The sequence below is a fragment of the Lemur catta genome, chromosome 5 (genome assembly GCF_020740605.2).
Source record: "Lemur catta isolate mLemCat1 chromosome 5, mLemCat1.pri, whole genome shotgun sequence".
NCBI classification, from domain to species: Eukaryota; Metazoa; Chordata; class Mammalia; order Primates; family Lemuridae; genus Lemur; species Lemur catta.
In genome coordinates, this window is record NC_059132.1 from 101,365,599 (window position 1) to 101,379,106 (window position 13,508).

Consider the following 13,508-nt stretch of genomic DNA (forward strand, 5'->3'; position numbering starts at 1 on the left):
ATTTGAGCATTTTATGGGAAGAATTCTTTGTGGGTAAAATCTTTTTAATGTGGTTAATGAAAGGAAGATAATGTTTTTTTTTAACACAAGATAATAGAGAAATTGAATGAAAATGAATTCCTAAAATGTTTTTAGAAAAATGACATTTGACAGCCAGGAATAGGCCGGGAGCATTGGACTATGGGTTTAATGCCTAGAGTGGTCAGCCTCCGGGCATTCTGGAGAGGAATCCTGCCTCCCTGGAATGAACACATTTTTCTCTTCCGACAGAATTCAGCTTAGAAAACTACCAACACAGGACAATGCAAGCCCATGAGTTGTTCCGGTACTTTCGAATGCCAGAGCTGGTTGACTTCCGACAATACGTGCGCACTCTTCCAACCAACACGCTTATGGGCCTCGGAGCTTTTGCAGCACTCACCTTCTGGTACGCCACGAGACCCAAAGCCCTGAAGCCGCCATGTGACCTCTCCATGCAGTCAGTGGAAGTGGCGGTAAGTGAAGGCCCCGCCTGCCTCCTGGGTTTCCTCTGCATCCCCTGGGTTAGTTAAGCCCCACTGGATATGGTATTGATCACAGTCACGATCACAATCAACTATCTGGTTGTGAGGGTACTTTACAAACAGCAGTGTGCTAAAAAAACAGCAGTTGTTGACAGTAAGCAGAGGTGTAGGCCAAAACGTAGGGCACAGGGACAGATGAGGTGGTGTTGGCTGAGTGGCTACCTACGGTCACACAGAAGATCATTCCAGAAACCACACTGAGCTCCTACCCTGTGCCAGGCTCTGTGGTGGGCCCAGCAGATTCCACGAGGGGAAAAAGACAGCACAGAGCCCCTCTTCTCACCGGGGTTATATTCCAGTAGGGATAAGAGTTGTTGAACAAATGTTATAGAAGGAAGGATTTCACTGGTAGCATATCTGGAACTTAGAGCACATCCTCAGGCTGCTGGAAGGGCCTTGGATTTCAAACAGAATAGGGCTAGAGTAGAAACTTGCCAGAATAACGTGGCTGCAGAATTTAGGACGGGACGTGCAGGAATAAGAACATTCGAGAGGGGCCTCTGATTGACTTGCCGTGTGCCGAGGCCGTGTGTGACTGACCAGAACGCAGGGAATGAGGGCTTGTTGAGTCGGCCGGCACAGGGAAGCCTGAAGACCCTTTTAGGAAGATTCTTTCTTACTGCTCCTGCCCTCCCTTCTTTCTCTTCTTAATCTCTTTTCAAGGTTAGTGAGAAAGATGAGGTGTTGAAAGGATGAAGCCACATTCTCACTGATGCTTTGACACGTCACCTACACTTCGCTCTTGCTTTGCAGTTGCCTGCGTTCCCTACCTAAGTCAGAATTTCTTTTTGGTATTGATTATTTAGCAGATACACAGAAGAACGTTGTGAGCCCGGAATTCCCTCTTTTACTGCTTTAGAAGTAGAGATGAAAGACCTTTCCCACTTCCCCGGATGGCCACAAGGAGGAGAATGTGTGTCCTTTCAAATAAAGCCCTGGCTGGAGTCAGAGCTTTTTGTTATTTGTGGGGTTTTAGTTCTTTGTTTTATTTTAGACAAGTTCTTGGATTCGTTAATGTGAAACTCTTAAAACATATAAAAGGCATGTTATAATTCATGCCAAAATATAAATATAGAATGACTGAACCACTGATGAGAAAATCTACTTTATTTAGAAGGTCAAGGTACGTAAATATTTCACCTCAGCTAATCACATACCAATAAGTAGAATTTAACTTTTCCTGGTAGATTTGTGTGGTGTTTTTGGCTTTCCTTCCCTTCTGACGGAAGACCTGCAGGCATTGCCATTGCTGTGGGAAGAGTCACTGGCAAGTGCAGGGTTAAAGCATTTTTAATTTGGCAGTAACTGTAAGAAATGCCTGATTCTTATTATATGAGAAATTCTGGGGGCACTTACAATGTAGTTTTTAAGTCCCAACTTAATATACAGTTATTGTACCTTATTAAAGTAATTGTACGTGTTCTCTGTAGAACAATTTAAAACTACAGATAAGCAGAAAGAAAATCCTGCTACCTGGTATATAGGCTTCCTGATTTTTCTCTTTGCTTATAGAAATAGATTTAGCTCTGATTTTTGGAATTCATGGGTCTTAGGAATAGATACTAAACTTGCTTTGCCTTTTTTAAAAAGAACTTAAAATTTTGAATTTAAAAGTAGCCCTGGAATTGTCGTGCTTAGTAGTCACAGATGCTTTGATACCGCTAGCGTCCTCATACAGACATCGACGGCAGGGAAAGAGGAACTTAGCTGGTTTCCTAAAGTGCTGGTGAAGAGCCCGTGTTTCCAGCACTGTTGCAGGGGCTGACTGCCAGAATGCAATACTTTGTTCCTAGTTTGAAAACAAGTTAGCACCTTTTGCTAGTTCCCACGTTCCCCGTTCCCCTCATCTCACATACGCAGTTTTTGTTACCCCCCTCTTCCCACAAACTTTCCATGGATATTAAGATGAGAGGAGTCTGTACTTTGTGGGGTTTGGTCACATCTCATCACAAGCCACACCGGCTGATTCCCAGCCACCCTTTTTTAAAGGAGCAGCACAGAAGTGCTTTGCAAGTTACACCTCCTAGAATTTTCTTTAAAAAATCAGGGTTGGAAAGAGGAGGTTAGTGCTCGTGCTGTCAGCCTGTAATGAAGACCCACACTAGAGAATGGGACAGAGAAGTAGGGTTAGGAACAGAATCCAAAAAGTCTTTCCCAAATGTTGGAGCATGGCCTGAGAGGGACCCTGTCTGGAGAGCCACGTCCCCGTGGCTGCAGTGGCTGCTCACCAATTGCAACAGCGACCTGAAGGCTGGCTTGTCCCTGCATGCCAAGGAAGAACTTGCATCTTCTAAAGATTTTTACTGCTGCTGCTCTGTAACTTTGGGCAGTGAATGGAAGCAAGTTTTGTGGGGGGTGTGTGTGTGTGTGTGTGTGTGTTTATGTCACTTTCGCAAGGGATGTACAAGACTTCTGGTTTTCACTTGTCTTAGCCTGTTCTCTGCGGTTGAGAGCCCCCTGGCCCTTCCGTGAAGACGACCCCCATTGGAGTGACTTGGTCAGAGCCCAGACCCTGGTGGTTGCAGTTAAGGGAAGTACAAGAGCAAGGTGGGGCCAGCAGGGACCAGGGAGAAGAGAGACGGGACCTAGGCAGGACCAGCAGCCGTGGGCAAGTTCACCAAGCGTTTCTGACCTTCACATTCCTCATCTGGAAAACAGAAGTGACCGAGGTGCTTCCCTCCTTCAGCATTGCTGAGAGGACTGCGTAGTTACACAGTGGCTGCCTGGCCTACAATAAATATTCAGTAAATGTTAGTTTTCTTCTTCCTTGAAGGTCTCTTCTTTTAACCCTCACATTTTATACCTGAGAAAACTGAGTTTAAAGAGATGAAATTCTATTCTACAGTTAGTGGAAGATCTAGAACTCTGTTATGCTGCCTTCATTATTGTAGTCGAAAGTTGTGTGCTGGAAGGAAAGTTTAGATCTGTCCAGGGCAGTCTGAGAGTCAGTGGCTACAGCCTCTGCACCCACGAGCAGGCTCTTCTGAAAAAGGACATGCGGGCTCAGGAGGCTGAAGGTAGTGATGGAAATGGAAGGAGCCAAAGGGAAACAGAGTCTAGATTCCATGCACAGGCTGGATGTCGAATCAGAAACTGCCAAGAATCGGGTGGGGAGGGGGCACAGGGCTGTGGGAACCTGAACAGTTCCGCTCTTCTTGCATCCTCTGCACTGGACCCCGGTCGCACAAAGAAAGGGTCAGAGCAGAACTTGGTGCTGATGGGCTGTTAGGCCCACCTGTCAAGTTTGAGGGATTTAGGTCCCGAACCATCATGAAGTATAGATGAGAACCATTGTTATTGCTGAAGGAGGTGGTAGGAAGAATGTGTGAGTTCCTCACATCAAGGAGAGAGGTGGTATGGCATTGAGATGACTTGTTGAATTTGTGCAGAAAGATTTTTGACAACTACAACTAGATTACAAAGTACTTGAATGAAAAACCATGTTATTTGTTTTTAAATATTAGACAAAGGAATAAATTGTAGCAAGTAAAAATTTCTTTATGTCTACAAGTCCTTAGCTTCTCTAAGACTTAATTTTAAGATTATCAGAACTTGGATTAAAATTTACTTATGGTGACTAACCCAGTTAGTCTATCAGATTCACTGTTTAGACTTGTTACCATACCTTTGTTCTAGCGTGGATTTATACCTTTTAATATGAAGAAGCTTGGTTATCACCATCTTATTTCCAAGTTGGATGACTGACTTCCACACCAAGTAATCTCATGACATTCAGGTCCCATGCTGACTGGCGACGCTTTTGCGTGAAAGGTTGAAAGTTTCACATCCACATGTTGGGATATATATGGTTAGTGACTTGCTTTAGTATTTTAATTCTGTGCTTCAGAAAGTCTATATGGAGGATGTGATGCTTTGGGTTTGCTTCTCCACAAGTCACGGAGAATAATTATCAGGTGCGTATTCATTCAGTGAGGACTCGAGCTTCTGCCGTGTGATGCGCACGATACCAGGGCATAGCAGTCCAGCGGGAAGTACTGCTCAGGGCTCCTCCTGTCCTTGGCAGAGGGTGAGAGCCATCCCCAAACTAAGAGCAATGCAAGCGACTTGTCTTCCTGCCATAAAACTGCAGCTGTGGGTTCACTGAAATAAGCAAACCAAATGGAGCATATCCAACCTGTGGAAGCAATGCTCAATAAACAGCATGGTTTTAAAATTCAGAAGTCATGGTCTACCCCAGGCTTGCATGAGCAAACCAGACCTCCAGCTCACATGCACACAGCAGATAGCATTCTCTGTCCCCATTTAGAGGGTGTATATGGAGCGTGGTACTGAGTAGGGTTTTCGTATGTGGCTGGTGGATTCCCTCCTTTCCCCATGGTCATACTTCACTTGAGTATGTGTGTAAAGGCCCACTTGCAAACTGGCATAAGCAATTTCTGCAGGAGAGGAGAGTGGGCCACTGATTCATAAGATTTTATGAAGATTCACCCCGGGCTTGGGGAGGTAAAGCAAGTGTGTGTCCATTGGGGGCTGATGCTGGTGGAAACAGGGTGGTGATGCTCTTCTGCACTGGAAGGGTGGGGCCGGCTCTGAGCAGGGAGCTGCTGTTGTGTTGGGCAGGATCAAACGCTGCCCAACACAGAGAGAGTGTACTTAGAAGGGGTGTTTTTGTTTAGAAATGTTATTCTGACGGTGTTCAACATCAGCATTTTCATACCTTTAAGTAACTTTAGCACATTTTCTAAAACTTAGTGGGCTTCTTACTAACAAAATATGAAAAACCTTGCTAGATTACTTTTTCTTACTAAACTCACATTATAGGAACTGAGTTGCTCTTTAAGATGCTGTAGGACCTGTCTGCTGACTTAGAAACACTTCCCACGTGGCTGAATGAGGTGGTAATAGTATCAGCAGCGGTAATGAGCGGCAGTGGTTGGGCAGTGGTTGGGCGGGTGCTCTGCAGGCTGTTGGGCGGGGTGCTCTGCAGGCTGGGGCACGGGTATTACAGAGTGCTGAAGGCGGAGTTTCTGATCTTTGTGCAAGACCAGGCCGCAGAAATATTAAGTAGCTGCCTTAGGAAGTCAAGGAAAGAGAGAGATGGATTGTTATTTTTTAAAAAACTCTTTGTTTCTGGGTTCCCTTTCCCCCGGAAAAAAAAGCCATAAAGTTCACTAACAGGTATATAGGAATACAATAAAGCAGGTCTGAAGACACAATTTGATTTTGTACAAATGATGCCACTTCTCACAGGCTTCGTTAAACAAAGAACATGTGTTCATATAAATGACAGAAACACTTGCTGTACTATTTATTTAAGTTTAAAAATAGCCTCCCCCAAATGGAGCCAACTGGTGCCAAATGAAAAACGACAAAGGTAGGCCAGGCTGTCTGCATTTCTTGGCAAAATCCCTCCTGCGTGCTGTTGCCCAAAAGGCCAGCAAAGGCTGATAAGCAGAAATGTGGTTGCCTTTGGACAAGGCAGGAGTGAGGCAGAATGCCTCATGTGTTCTAAGTGGCTGGCGTGTGAAAATTCTACACAGTCTTATTTTGCTGGAACAAGGTGTGTGTACGTGTGGGGGGACTTGGGTGTTGTGACTTCCCTTCCATTGAGGTGGGAGGCGCTATTTTCCCTCCTGTGGTTGGCTGATTTGGTTCTGGTGATGAGATATTCTGCTAAGTGCCATGTCAGCCTTCCACCCCACCCCTCTTAAACAAATCCTCTGATTGCGATAGATTACAGCTCCTGAAATTGGCAACTGGAGATGGTCTAGGGATCTGAGGATTCGAAGAAAGTGTTGAAAAATCAGAAAACCCAGCTGGGCTCTAGTGATCCGGACCCTGTCTCCTCAAGATGAACAATGTGTGGGCGAGTTTGGAACCTGCTTGGGAACCACAGAGCAAGTCTTAGCATACCTGAATGACCCCCTGAGCAGGGTTTGAAGCTCACCACATTGTAGACGTGGGACTGAGGAGGGAAGCATCCCACCGAGTCTGAGTTTCCTCTTCTGGAGAGTGGCTGACCTTTAGCAGGTGCTCGGTAAATAGTCATTTACCTTCCATCTTTCCTGCGTGTGGATGTGAACACCCAGGACTGACTGTTAGGATGGTGCTGCCCTTTCTGGGCTCACCTGGGAGGAGAGGATCTCTGGAAGTCGGCTAGTTAAGTGGTGAGCGTGAATAGCAACCCTGCAGCTCCATGGTTACCCTGTGACATTTACAGTTTCGTATACTGGGGGAGTCTTGGTATTTTTAAATAGCCTGTCCATTATGTTCAGAAATTATCATAGAGGGGAGGGTTGCCTATAGGCTGACCTTTAAAAGACCTAATTTAATATATCAAGGATGTAGTGTTGCTGGATGTGGGAACTGATGGCTGGAGATCCTCTCTGAAAGGTCAGTGGATGGAAAAGTCATTTTGTGTCTTTATAAAAAGAAGCAAATGACGGTGCCCTGGGCAGGCTGAGATGCATGTAAAATGTAAATGCCGGGAAGAATACTGTTGGCCCTCTGTGGCTTCCACATCCATGGATTGAAAATATTTGGGGGGAAAAGAAATGGGTGGTTGCATCTGTACTGAGCATGTACAGACCTTTTGGTCTTGTCATTATTCCCTAAATAGTATAGTGTAACAGCTACCTCTATGGCATTTACATTGTGTTAGGTATTATAAATAATCTCAAGATGACGTAAAGTACAAGGGAGGGTGGGGAGGATGTGTGTAGGTTACATGCAAATACTACACCATTTTATAACAGGGACTTGAGCTTCTGCAGATTTGGGTCTCCTGGGGCGTGGGGAACCTGGAGCCACTCCCCCGCAGATACCGAGGGGTGATGTACACTCCATGTGGAAGGGCATTTCACCACTATGGCCTTTAGATACCTATTTATAGATCGAGATGGGTCAGACCACAATTTATGAAGCTTGGGCCTTTCTACCACCTAAGAAATCCTCAAGGACATAACTTGTTTTTGCATTTAAATAGGGGAGTGGAACAAAATAACTGGCCATCAAGTGTTCCTATTTGTTAAATACTGACCAGCCTTCTGGCCTTGGGAGCCTCTTATACGTGCTGATGTTCGAGGTTTCCCTGCTCTTCCTGCCCCCCAGGGGAACTTGAACTTTTGTTTCCTGATTTAGCCTGTGTGGGGAGACTGACCTCAGGGGGAACCTTAGCTTGCATAGATGTTACAGAATGTACTCGTGACCATGACCGCTGATTTGACTGTAGTGTGTTTGAGTCACCATCTTTTTTTTTTTTTAAACTGGGAAAACCATATAACCACATTAAAGAGGTCTATAGCAGAAGAAATGAAAGACCCACAACCCCTCCTGACTCACAGTCTTAATAATGTCCTGCACACTCGATTGGGGCTGTCTGCTTAGCTCGCCCTGTTTCTGAGCACAATTGAAACCTCCACCTCTACCCACAATCCATAGGTGATGTCAGAAAGCCCAAATTTAAAGTATTTTTCATTTACGTAGACCTTCCTAAAAATAGCCACATGTACTTGAATGACCCAATATTGTAATCAAATCCCCTGCTGTTTTGTGACATGTATAGACATTTTGGGTTCCAGTTGTGATAGCTGTGCCTCCCAGCACTCAGAGTGCAACTCCCTGAGTTTGTAGATATAACTGAGGCTGCCAACACCCAGTGTTTAAGTATCGCACTTTTGTGCAAGAAGAATGGTAGCACTTATGCACATCAAAAATGATGATTCTTGGCCAGACATGGTGGCACGTGCCTGTAGTCCCAGCTACTTGGGAGGCTGAAGCAGGCAGACCACTTGAGCCCAGGAGTTCTAGGTTACTGTGAGCTATGAAGACACCACTGCACGCCAGCCCCAGGCAACAGAGTGAGACCCTGCCTCTAAAAAAAAAAAAGAAAGAAAAGATTCTTTAGGTTACTCATAGAGCAACACATTTCAAAGCACAAATCTTTTTGCTTAGTGCCATTTCCCTCTTCTATTCAACCTGCTCTCTTGAAATTAGAGTATGTCTTACAACTAAGTGACAATCTGACCTTTTACTCAGGTTCATTGTGCCTTCAATTAGCTTCTCTTTTTGGCATGTCTCATTGACTGCTTCATTTTCAAATTTTTGCAAATGACTCTAATTGTTAATTAAAATAATAATAAGTAGCTTGTCCTCAGGTTACACTGTCAAGGTGATGGCTTTATTGGGGATGTAATTACCTTCTTTCACTTTGATTTGGCTGTTTTGCTGCCATGTTTCTCAAAGTCCTGAAGATTATATGCCACCAAAAGCTTAAACCTAAAGAATTATTTAGCTAAAAGTTTGTTATAAAATGATCTTAGAGCAGTGATTCTCAAAATAAGAATTGGGAAGTTGACCAAGAGAGTTGACCTATCTTGAAGGGATATGGCAGGCACATACTCAAAGCTAAACTTAGTCTCTTTCTTCAAGCCTATACCCAGTGCCTGGTCTTCTATTTGGTAAAATGGAACTGCCGTCTTCTCAGCCCTCCTTCTTTTCTGCTACATGTGGTACCTGTTAGGTCCCGTTCATTAGCGCTGTAGTGCTTCCAGCATCACTGTCCTCTGCTCCCTTGGCTCAGGCTGGGAGGAATTGGCTTCTTCCTAGCCTCTCCCCACCTCCTGTTCTGCTTCTGCATGCTGCTTACACTTCCAGTAGATTTCCTTCTAAAACATTACCCCATCTTCACCACTGCCCTGCTGGAGACCTTGATGTCTCCAGGATGCTGCTTCTTGAACTTGAGTGTCCTCTGAAGGGATTCTGGAAGCACAGATTGCTGGATTATACCCCGTCCCAAGTTTCTGATTCAGCAGGTCTGATATAGAGCCCAATAATTTGCTTTCCTGACAAGTGCCAGGTGTTTCCCAGACCACACTTTTAGGAACTTGGCTCTAGGATAAGCCCTGGCCCTTAGATTCCAGGCCTGCTTCTGTCTATTCATTCTGACCTTCCCTGCACACTTGTGCTCGGCCAGTACTCTCTGGAGTCCCTCTGGTCACTTAGGGACAAGGCTTGGGCCCCGTCAGAGCAAGCTTGTGTCTTATTCACCTGCTTGCCATCCACCCTGCTTGCAGCTCTGAGAACTCCTCAGCAGAGTGCAGAAAGCAGTGTGGCTTTGTAGGGATAGCACTGAAAAACACCAGGAAGGAGTAGAGAAGGCACCATCCTAAGCAGAGTGAGCTGAAGACCTCCCTGTGGGCCAGCCAGGCCGCCTGTGCCTCCAGGCCAAGCTGAGACAGGCAGAGGTGGGTGGGGCCTGCGGCTAGAGGGCAGGTGTTTATGGCAGTCAGCCCTTCCTCACCTTGCACACCTCTCACTTTAATTATCTCTTTTCACTCTTTCTTATTTTCTTTATTCAGTGTCATGCCGTACCTCCTCTTCCTCTTCCTACCTTAGCCTTGGTGCCATGGGTCTTTTCACTGGCTTCATGAGTTGAAGAGGCCTCTGATACTTACTAAAAAGCTACAAAATTGCTTCTGAATTTTAGGCTATTTGTTGGAGTAAAGATATAGGTTATAGAGGACTTGTATTATTCCTTAGGGCATGTTATTGGGTGCATGAGTAATATTCTATGTGTTCATATCTTACAGATAAGTTCTTGTTTGACTAAAAATAACCCTGGAAGTAGACTCATGGTATTAAATATCTCCATTTTACAGAAAAGAAAACAGACTCAGAGATTAAGTACTAGTAATGCATGATACTTAAGTGAAGAGATTTTTCCATCCTTATGCACACAAAGAATAACTTCTTTGTTTTATAAAGTGGCATGTTGTAGTTAATAATCATGTTTGGAATCATGGCTATAGGTATTAGAAAGTTTCTGCCAAGATAGAGAAGATGATGTTGTAATTAGAAGGTATGATTGGGAGATACTTACTCCAGAAAACGATTTGCAGTTTTGGATCAAAAGTTAAACACACATATGTAGCATATTGCAAGAATGTATATAAATGTAGAAGCATAGAATAAAAGTCTGGGAGGAACTTACCAAACTGTTGGTAGTAGTCACTCTTCTTTTCTTTGACATACTTCTGTAACACTTAAATGTTTTTAAAAACAGTATATAAAGTATCACTTAAGGGGTAGGGGAGACAAAAAGAGCTTGCAGGAAGAGGTGTGGATAATCCTAATAAAAATAAAAGAGTCCATGGAAACAGATCTGGCAGTCAATGCCTTAGAAGGGGTCTCCACGTTTGTTCTTCCCCGTCCGTTCCCCACTAGCGCTGCCTGCCCAGACTGTCAGCTCTTTGAGACCTAGCTCCTTCCCTCTTCGTGGAGTTTCCTGTTTTCTCTCATCACGCCTCTAGGCAGAAATGATTTCTTCCACTTTGGGACAGTCCTTTTCTTGTGGTACCAGAAGTTCTCATATCACAGTCTAATATCCCCAAGAGTTTCCTGACCATTGCAAAGTAAAAGACCCTCTCTGAAATTAAAAATAAAAACAAAAAAAGATTGTAGCTTCTAACATCATAGTGGTTGAGCTTTTACTTATCAGCCTCTAAAGAATGTTTTGGGGGTTCCTGTGAATGTCTGGGCCCCTTGCAGTGTCTCTGTGGCCCCAGAGGGTTCAGCAGCTCTCAGTGGAGAACTGTGGCCTCTTAAGCATACCACTGCTTCCGCACGAGGCTTGGAACCGTCATCTGACCCATGGTTACGAGTTCTTGTACCGAGCATACTTACGAGCCAACAGATGAAGACAACTCAGAGAAAGGTGCACAGCGACATCAAAGGTGCATACCTAAAAAAGTTGCAAGTAAAACTGATAAAGGCCTATCTCTGCACATCCCTATGTTTTATAGCTGATGGGTTTAGCTATTAGGTGCTATATGAGAAACTGAAGTGCCTAACAGATTATAGTGCAGTTGGTAGGGAGATAAAACAGTGGAGATCATCTCAAAAAGAATATAGATAACATCACAGAAGTAAAATCAGGGGGCGTGTCATGTCCACCAGAACTGAGCAGGCTCAGTCCTCTGTGCTGCGGATGGCAGTGGTCTGAGAAGTGCCTGCCTGTGTCTGGCGGAGCAGTTTGCTGTCTTCCTCTTGCTCTCCTCGGCCTGGTCTGGCAGGACCAGTGCGTGTCGGTCTGTGAACCTCTTTTCTTTTTTTCTTCAGTTGTTTCCTTTTGCCAGCCACATTGTCTTAGTGTTGTTTCTCTGAAGCCTGCACTTGCCTCCCGGTGAATGACTGATTTATATCAGCACGTCAGCAAATCCTGGGCTGCGTTCATTGAGCAAGTACTCACGGCACGGAGCAGCTGCTCTGCAGGGCGCCCCCTGGAGGAGTGCTGGGGGTGCCACAGGGGCACGTTAGGCTTTTTATTTTTAAAAAATTTTATTTATTTATTTATTTTTAATGGACAAATACAAATTATATATATTTATGGTATACACCAGGAGGAGTAAGCTCAGGAGATCTATTGTTCATAACTCTGGTGACTCTGTATTGACTATAGTTGCGGACTGGAGTTAATTACCTGCAGGAGTAGGTGTTAAGCGTTCTCCCACAACTAAACCACAAGCATGGGAGGGAGCGGATATGGTAATTAGCTGGCGTTAGCCGTTGGGCAGCGTGCGCATATATAAAAGCATCATGCTGTAGGCTTTTTATTTTTCACACTTTCTTCTGACACACTCCCCTGTCTGTCTTTTGCAATAGGGTGGTGAAGGTGCTCGAAGATCCACGCTACTGGACAGTGACGAGCCCCTGGAGTATTTCTATGACGACGTCAGAACGTTATACGAAGGTTTCCAGAGGGGTATACAGGTGTCAAGTAAGCATTTTACTGCATTTGTGTGGGTAACGCTTGCTGTTTTTCACTAAGGGCGGCCTTTCTTTTGGAAAGGAACATTTGCTCTTGTGTTTTGCCTACTTAGTATTGCTCTCTGCCTCCACCCAGAACTTTCCCAGAGTCAGCCCCAAAGCTCGCTGCACCCTCTAGATGTTCCTTGTGGCCAAGGCGGCTCCATGACCAGACATGTTTTCAGCATGTCCTGTACTTCATGGCAGGCCACATGTACATTAGCTCATGGTGGGCTCTGATGTTTCCTGCAGTAAAGAGACCTGTTTAATGGGCCCTCACCCAGCATTTTTCGAGCTTGCCTGACCATGAAACCCAAATATTTTGAGAAAGAAATATTGACATCCCAAGGTCAGTGTTCTGTCTGAGACACTTTGGAAATGTTGGCTCGTGGAATTACCCTTAATTATTAACTATGACATAAGATACCTCAGGATATCTGGTACCTGCATTCTTTTCAGCCTCTGTCCCTTCCAGGCCTCTTGTATATGCTCCTCAAGTCACAGTGAACTTCCCGAAAAGCCATGACCACTTCTGCTCTCTCCCGCCCCCAAGCCTTTGTGCACTTTTTCTGCCCAGATCATAAAGCCTCTTCTTCCCACCCTTAGGCTAGGTGCTGGATGTATTCTTATTAATTTTTTAAAACTCATCGCATTTCACCTTTTCTCTAAAACCTTCCTGGTCTGTCATTTTCATGCCCTCGCTCCCAGTGAGGCATTTCTCCCTTTTCCCTCCCAGCACCGTGGACCACCTGCCGCATAGCCCTAGATGGTGCAGAGGTGTTCACCTGGCATCCGGCCCCACTAGCCCGAGCCCCTGAGAACCGGCTGGCCGTCAGCCATCCCTTCTCATGGCACTGACACAGCGGCACACACAGTAGGCGCTCCATTAATGCATCCTCAGTGAAGGAGGGAGTACCTTCCGGTTCCCTCATCCCTCTTTTTATTTTAGCCACTTCATTTTTGCTTATACCAGGTTCTTCTCTAGAAATGGTCTTTGGAATCCATGCTTCGTTACTGAAATCTTTTGGTGGTTAGCTTTTGTTTTTGCCATGGCTATTCAGATTGTGATTTCTTCACAGCTGGGGACCGTGTGGTACTGCTTTCTCTGTCCCCCACAACATACTGAATGTAATGTGTGCTCAAGAAGTACCCATCATCTTTTTTACTTGATGCTGGTAA

At 45.0% G+C, this 13,508-nt stretch overlaps 1 protein-coding gene across 7 annotated transcripts in view; it reads left to right on the forward strand.

Annotated features, from left to right (window-relative positions):
• Window positions 1-13,508, forward strand: part of ACSL1 (acyl-CoA synthetase long chain family member 1) — a 63,196-nt gene that overhangs the window by 20,433 nt on the left and 29,255 nt on the right. For 6 of the 7 annotated variants that reach the window (XM_045552398.1, XM_045552403.1, XM_045552397.1 and 3 more), the window contains exons 2-3: window positions 271-494; window positions 12,186-12,300. In XM_045552398.1, coding sequence (XP_045408354.1) covers window positions 303-494; window positions 12,186-12,300 — 307 coding nt within the window. In that variant the 5' untranslated portion in view covers window positions 271-302. Of the gene's footprint in view, window positions 1-270; window positions 495-12,185; window positions 12,301-12,403; window positions 12,507-13,508 lie in introns of those variants that run through there. The other variant, XM_045552404.1, reaches the window with a different exon arrangement.